General features: G+C 33.9%; 1 protein-coding gene across 2 annotated transcripts; it reads left to right on the plus strand.

The window, feature by feature from the left end:
* The first annotated feature begins 3,325 nt into the window (after positions 1-3,325).
* Positions 3,326-7,042, plus strand: ovgp1 (oviductal glycoprotein 1). Of its 2 annotated transcripts, none has more exons than XM_077204308.1 (10): positions 3,326-3,470; positions 3,656-3,860; positions 3,958-4,008; positions 4,212-4,377; positions 4,960-5,084; positions 5,183-5,303; positions 5,401-5,583; positions 5,674-5,790; positions 5,883-6,015; positions 6,092-7,042. In XM_077204308.1, exons 1-10 carry the CDS (start codon positions 3,395-3,397, stop codon positions 6,442-6,444), a joined length of 1,530 nt encoding a protein of 509 aa, XP_077060423.1. In that variant the 5' UTR covers positions 3,326-3,394; the 3' UTR covers positions 6,445-7,042. The 2 variants fall into 2 exon arrangements, with proteins under 2 accessions (XP_077060423.1, XP_077060424.1); XM_077204309.1 differs by having other exon boundaries at positions 3,399-3,470; positions 3,634-3,860.
* The last annotated feature ends 696 nt before the right edge of the window (positions 7,043-7,738 follow it).

The following is a 7,738-nucleotide window of genomic DNA, read 5'->3' on the forward strand; positions in this document are numbered from 1 at the left end:
TTGGGTGTTGTCTATGTCATCCTAATATGGGATGCTTTATTAGGATGGTGTAAGATATGGTATCTCATGTAAACTATGGACTTAAATGAAAATAACACGTGGAAATAAAAAAAAACCTTTGTCCTATTTAGCACAATTTGTGTGAAGCTTCATAGATAAGATGAACAATTAGAATTGCTGTGGTAAAATGTGCATGAATGCTAATATGTCGGCTATTTTAATATGGATTTAGCCATTTAATTTTAACACATTTTAATCTAGTAGAATGTTCAGCTGAAGCCAGATTTGTTGAAATTGTAGTATTGTGTATTTGATCAAATAAAGAGCAGTTCATGCCATTGACTGACATATATAAGAATACTATTGAAGTATTGATGTCTATAATATTGTGCCAAGATCATAAATATTCATATTTATTCATAACCATGTGCTCTTCTAGTCATGATGCAACATCATGTAAAGTATCAGAGGAAATTACGGTGATGTCTGGTAATGGCATTTAATACCTGACAATGTGCAATAAATACGCTAAAAAATTAAATAATTACTCTAAGACAATCAATACTTTGAAGAACAGGAAAAATATACTGAGTGAAAAATAAACAAACTTATGTATCGGCTTAGTAGTGTAAAGGTGTTCCTAAACTTATTTTTTCTAATTTGTAATATAGTAATAACAAAAAAAAGCTACTTCATCTGTGATATAATCGAAATATTTGGCCTCTAAATGAAAGGTGTCCATTTTGTGTATCAAACTTTTTTGGGGTTAAAATTGTGTGCAGAGGTCTTTACAAAGATGGTTAGCTCAGAGTGCAAATTGAGTCTCAGGAGTGGAAAATGAATGTGAATATCTTCATTTACAGTCAGTTTTCTCTTTCTCTCTAGGTCAACTGCTATTTATTCTAGCTGAAAGACTATATATTTCAATATATAAATGACAAAAAAAGCAAATTGGCAAAATTGACAAAGAAAGGCAACTGGAAAAAAATTTTTTCATGAAATTTAAAATGTGTTTTTTAAAAGATTATTTGATTTGTGCCCTTACTCCTTCATATTGGCAGCATCTCATCTCTGTTTGCATGCTTGCAGTTTCAGGCCTTAAAGTTGACATGAAACAGAAGTTGTGATAGTCTTTTCTTCCCTATTGTGGCATATCCGAGTGAAACTGCTTCTCGAACAAGAAAAAAGTAGGACGGGGCTTGATTTTGTCCATTAAGAATAGATTTGATGGTTGTAGTTTGGTATTGCTGTGATGTCATGTGAGTGACAAGATGTCCCGCCCTCACACCAGTAAACATGTCATCAGAGAAGAGATGTTGCTGCAAGAGGGAGGGAAAGTTAATTTGATTTAAGTTTATGAGGGCATGTGATTTAAAAAAATAATAATGATGATGCAAGGATAAATCATTTATAATATATGCTGCATTATTTCATATAAAAAATAGGAACTGTCAATATTGATTTGATGGTGACTTTAAAATTGGGTTTATATGAAAATACCAAACATTTTACATGAGTTTTACATACATCATGGTGTATATGTTACTAATAAATAATACAACATGTAAATAAAATAATAAAATACAATATACATACAATAAAATAAAATACAAAAAACAACCCCCTGCATGCATACATTTTTCTTAACTGGGTTGTTAAAATTCATGGGCCCTGGGACAAAACAGGAGGCATGGAACAAATCTGAATCTGAAAGTATAATTTGAACCAACAACATGTGTGATGATTGCTGGATAAACACTGTTTGAGAAGACACTACTTGTTATATTAAAATATTTATATGTCAATATATCTGCTTCATAATGAAATATAAATCAAAATAAAGAGGGAGGTATGATGAAATCAGAACATAAAGATTAAACTAAATAAATATATAACAACACATATATGGTAGAAACATTTTATTAGTTATTATTTGGATATAACTAATGTTGTTAGCATTAGTTATAATGCTGGCAAGGATGTCTCAAAGTTATGAACAAACATTCTTTTAGTAATGTTAATACAATATTTGTTCAAATTTATGTCTTTAATAATGTTCTCTAAATGTTAGCACAACAAAGTTATTTATAAATCGTTTTCTGAAACGTTCATCCAACATTTTTTAAATGTTACTATTTTTCAGAATGTTCAAAGAACATTCAAAAGTAACTTTAATAACTGCAAATTGATCAATTGGAATGTTGTCTTAATGTTCACATAGCCAAGAATTTTTATTTTTTTATTTTTTTACTTTTTTAAAATAACTGGACATTTTGAACATCCGGAGAACATTCAGAAATAGCATTTCATAACTTAATATGAACATAAGCAAGACGTTCTACATATTTCCTAGCTGGGATGTCAAGGAGTGCTAGCTCAAGTGATTTTGTTCTTAATTTTATTGCTGTGCTCATTTTATCATTTAGACCTGCATGACTTTTGTCCCTGCATGTCTGGATCCTTGTCTTTGTCTAGACACACCCGCCACCAAAAATAAGGTACACTACAAAGAACAAATGTACCCCTATCTGATTGAACAGTGACCTAATGTAGGCTAACTGTCTTGTGAAACACTGCGGTACATACTATCATAAATATTAGCAAGAAGTTGCTGATAGATATCTAGCCTCATAGTGCCCTTGTATTATCTTACAGAAGCAATGTGTCAGTTCATCCTACGGCTATTGAGGATAATGTGATAAATCTTTGTCTATCCACATGGCAAATTTCCACAGGCCTGAAACATATCATGTTTGTGATGACAAATTCTGTGACTTAAGCAACGGTACTGCAGTTTAGTTACAATAGCTTCTAGTTTCAGTAAAAGTAATAATAGTACAGAGCTAGAGGTGAACTTGAAAATAGGACCTGTTTTTTTAAGATAAGGTACAGTAACAAATATCTGACAAGATAAGATAGACTGTATTTATGGTGTTTGTGTTTGAATGTGAAGAGCTTTAAATATTGGCACACTTTTATTTAAGCTACTATAAAATGTTGGCCTATTTGTAAGATTTATGATTTGCATTTTTCCTCACGATCTAAGGTCAATAAAGTAGCTTGTAGTTTTCATTGTATTCTCAAGTGTTTTGAGTAGCATTCCATTTCAGTCTATTGTGAAAAGCCTCAAAGGAATGGACATACACAACATGAGGGAAACACTAAATCTTCAGTGTGTCTGTCACAGAAAAAAACTCTTCATTCAAAAAAAAAGTTAATTGTGTAATAAATTAATCTTGATTGGTCTGTTAGTCAAATCAAATCTTGATTGGCCAAATCTGAGAAAATCCTGTTTTTTTTTTATAGGCCAGAAAAAATCTTAGCTGACATTTAGTGTCATGTTATACATGTGTGTAGCCCTCCCCATCTTTCTCCCCACCCATCACTTTACTTCATGCAGAGTTCCCCTCTCAAAACTAAAAGGACATGTTGCAGCTACAAAATGAACAGGGCAATAACGCATTTAACAGGTATTTTTGTCTTTAAATATGTTTCTTAAAATCTTTATCTCATGTAAAAGAATCTACTAATGATCTTATTCCATTTTTGTCAGGTCTGAATTTGCTCTTTCAGTTCGGTAGGTTGATTTTCAATCCATTGCATGAAAGATTATTATTACTGCTGACAGGTTAGATCTTTATACTCCTTTTCTCAGTAACCTGTTCAAGACTGGTGTGTTACTTCACAAACTGGTCTCAATACAGAGCAGGAACTGCTAGATACATGCCCGAGAATGTGGACCCAAACTTGTGTACTCATTTGATCTATGCATTTGCCATTATAAACTATGCCAATAACATAGCTGCAAGTGAGTGGAGTGATGTGGCCCTTTATTCGACCTTCAATGCACTTAAGAACAAGTATGTTTTTAGCTCATGCTACATGTTTCTAGTCTTATTTATATTTGATTTGTCAAATGTTCTGCTATGTGATAAAATGTTTGTTTAATTTCTAAAGAAATCCTCAGTTGAAAACCTTGTTGTCCGTCAGAGACCAAGATTCAAGCCAGTAAGTGTTCCTTCTGTTTCTAAGTAAAAGTTGCCCTCTACTGGTTATATACCATTTTTATATCTTATAAAAACTTTCTTTGTTTTTTAAACTAAAAAATATTTTTGTATTTTCATTCAAAAGGTAATTTTGCAATTAATCTGAACTATTTGTAAGCCACATTAACAGTTAAATAAGCAGCCACATTTTCACGTTCACACCAGATTCTCCAATATGTTGTCCAGCTGGACGAACCGTCATACATTCATCAAGTCTTCTATAGAATTTCTGAGGAAGTATAACTTCGATGGACTGGATTTGGACTGGGAACACAAGGGCACTCCAGAGACGCGTCCGGAAGATAAGTTGAAATTCACTCTTCTGTGCAAGGTTAAAACTACAATATGTTTTCAAATATATAGGGTTGCAAGAGTTTTCCAATGGATCATAAGAGGTCAGAGAGACACCTTACCTGTGTAAAATTTTAGTGGTACATAAATTTAACACTACTGTACAAACATCTTTTTTTATGGATTTTGAAGAAAAAAAAGTCTCTTATGCTCACCAAGGCTGCATTTATTTGATCAAATACAGTAAAAACTGTAATATTGTGAAATATTATAAAAAAAATTAAATCACTAAATTCAGGATTATTGGATGAATAGAAGGTTTAAAACATTTATTTGAAATATAAATCTTTTGTAACATTATAAATGGTCTTCACTGTCACTTTTGATCAATTTAATACACCCTTGCTAAGTAAATGTATTAGTATTATCTTTAAAAAAACAAACATTTGAACGATAGTGTACAAGGATGGAAATCAAACCATAATTGGGCAATTTATTGGCAATTGGCTTTTTTAAATCTTACCAAATGTATTGAGGTTTATGCTTTAAAACAAGCCCAAAAATACAACTTGCTAAAGGACTAAATAAAACCCTGTTCCAAAAAACTTTTATGAAACTTTAGGAACTTCTGGAGGCATTTCTAGCTGAAGGCCAGTCACACAAAGATGCTAGACTGATTCTAACAGCAACTGTTTCAGCACAGAAAGAAGTCATTGAAAGGAGCTACAATATTCAAGAGATCTCAAAGTAAGAACAACATGTCATTCCATGCCAATCCTTTCTTATGTTCATTTTAAAAATGGCAGTCGAAAACAGTTTAAAAATGTGGAAACTTTTTTCTCTAGGTATTTGGACTTTATTAGTGTCAAGACATTTGATTTTCATACGTTTAAAGATGGCATTGTGAGACATCACAGTCCTTTGTACAGTGCTGTCCATGACGAGGAAAATATTAACTCAAACACCGTAAGCACAGTGATTGACATTGAGCACATGGGTTTCAAGACAGTAAATAACTTTAATTTGGTACCGTGTAGTTTGCATAATTTCATCTTTCATGCAGGATTTTGCCCTACAATACTGGAGATTCCAGGGAGCCCCTGCCAAAAAGTTGTTGATGGGCTTTGCCACATATGGACGTTCCTTTATCCTCACCTCCTCTCAGAATGGAGTTGGAGCTCCAGCCAATAACTTTGCTTCTCCTGGACCTTATACACAAGAGATGGGCTTGTGGTCTTACTTTGAAGTAAATGGAAACATCATTTCTGGACAGAAACTAACTGCTTGCAAATGTTTGTCAGTGATATCAAGTTAAGGAATATTTTCTTTTTTCAAGATATGTCTTTTCCTAAATGGTGGCGTAGTACAGTGGATTGAAGACCAGAAAGTTCCTTTTTCTATTAAAGGTAGTGACTGGGTTGGATTTGACAATCTGGGGAGCTTTGAGATTAAGGTAAATTTCAAATAAGTCACGGTAATACTGTTGTGTCTAAACTTAAAGATTATTTGCCATGACAAATAACAGCCCTGCCTTGTATTGTTAAGATAAAATACTTACAGGAACATAGCTTTGGAGGTGCGTTTGTATCGGCTCTCGACCTGGATGACTTTTCTGGAAATTTCTGTGGACAAGGCAATTATCCTTTAGTTAACAAGTTGAAGAAATGTTTAATACTTGGTGAGATTTTCATAAATGCACTTTTTTATGGTTATTTATAATCAGATTCTAAAACATATGTATTTATTTGCAACAGGAGCAAAAGATGAATTGTATGGTTCCATGGCTACAAGCACCAGCATTCCTAACAACACTTTTGCAACAGTTGGGAAGGCCTCTTCACCGCCAGCATGTGTGAAAACTCTCTGCTCTCTTACAGCACTGGGAAGTCAGTTCTGTACAAATAGATCAGATGGACTTTATCACAGAATGGATTCCCTGAACTCCTTTTACAGCTGTACTGGAGGAATGACAAATATCACGTGGTGCACCCCTGCCGTTTTAAATCATTCTGGGGCAACACGACCATCACAGATTATCATATTCATTACATTAGGAAGTGCAAGTCTCCTCTGTGGCATTGCCTTAGGACTCACTGATTTGATGTAAAAACATGGATGGAAAGACAACTCAGCACAAGTTTTAAAATCTCTATTAGCTTATTGCAGGATACCTGTTACAGCCTTTACTTAACTTTTTTTTTTTTTAAATTGGCATGAAACGGAAGTTGCGATAGTAGTTTCTTTCCTATTGTGATATATATCAGAGTGAAATGACTTCTCAAACAAGAAAAAAATGTAGGGCGACATTGATTTTGTCCATCTGGAATTGATTGAATTGTTGGATGGTTGCGGTTTGCTATTGCAGTGATCTCATGTGAGTGACAGGTTGCCCCGCTTTCACAGTATCATCAAAGAAGAGAAGGGATGCTTCAAGAGGGGAAGTTATTTGGATTATTAAGAGGGCACAGGGCATTATGAATGTTTAAATGACTGTGCACAGATAATTCATTTATAATAAATACTGCAATATTTCATCAAATTACCTCTACACATACATGTAAAGTGAAACAAAAGATACTGTTGCATGTATTTACTGGAAAATATGAAGATTATTTTAAGAATTATTTTATTTTTCTTATGATTATTGTCATAATTATTATCAATGTTATTGTTGGTGTCATTAAAATTATACATTGGTAAGTGAACAACATTGTCTGTGTATTGTATAGTATTGGTGTATTTTTGGCTATTCCATATTTGGACTGATCTGTGTCAGTTTAGAGTCAGTTATAAATAAACCATGCAAAATATATTGCTTTTATTCTTTTTATTAGTGCAATTTAACACAAATAAAAATCCCACAGTATAGTGACAACTGAGTGACTCACACGCGCTTCAGACACTTGTTCATGCAGATAACGTAAGTAGTTAATACCATATAGCAACTGTCAAAATGATTGATTGACAGGTGGGCGTGGCTTTCCTTTGATCTTCCCCCGCCCCTTCCGGTTCCTCCCCTTCCTGTCCCGCCCCTTGTCCTGCCCCTTCCGGTTCCTCCCCTTCCTGTTACCTTTGACCTAGTTCCGCCCCTTCCGGTTACAGCTTCTGTCAAAATGATGGATGGTTACCTTTGACCTAGTTCCGCCCCTTGCGGTTACAGCTTCTGTCAAAATGATGGATGTGTGACAGTTAGTTTGGTCGTTTGAAGTTCATTTGATCAAGAAAAGGGAGGTATTGGCCTTGTTAACATAAGCTTTGATGTTACAGTTACAAAGTGATGTGACAGTTAGTTTGAGATGTGATTGTTTGAAGTTGGTGTTTTGGTCACCGCATCCCTGAGCTTTATCAAGGGGAGCTGTGAAAGTGATAAGAAAAAAATGTACAACTATTCACTGGACCAA

The sequence above is a fragment of the Siphateles boraxobius genome, unplaced genomic scaffold (assembly GCF_051911475.1).
Source record: "Siphateles boraxobius isolate OS27281-9 unplaced genomic scaffold, OSU_SipBor_1 5, whole genome shotgun sequence".
NCBI classification, from domain to species: domain Eukaryota; kingdom Metazoa; phylum Chordata; class Actinopteri; order Cypriniformes; family Leuciscidae; genus Siphateles; species Siphateles boraxobius.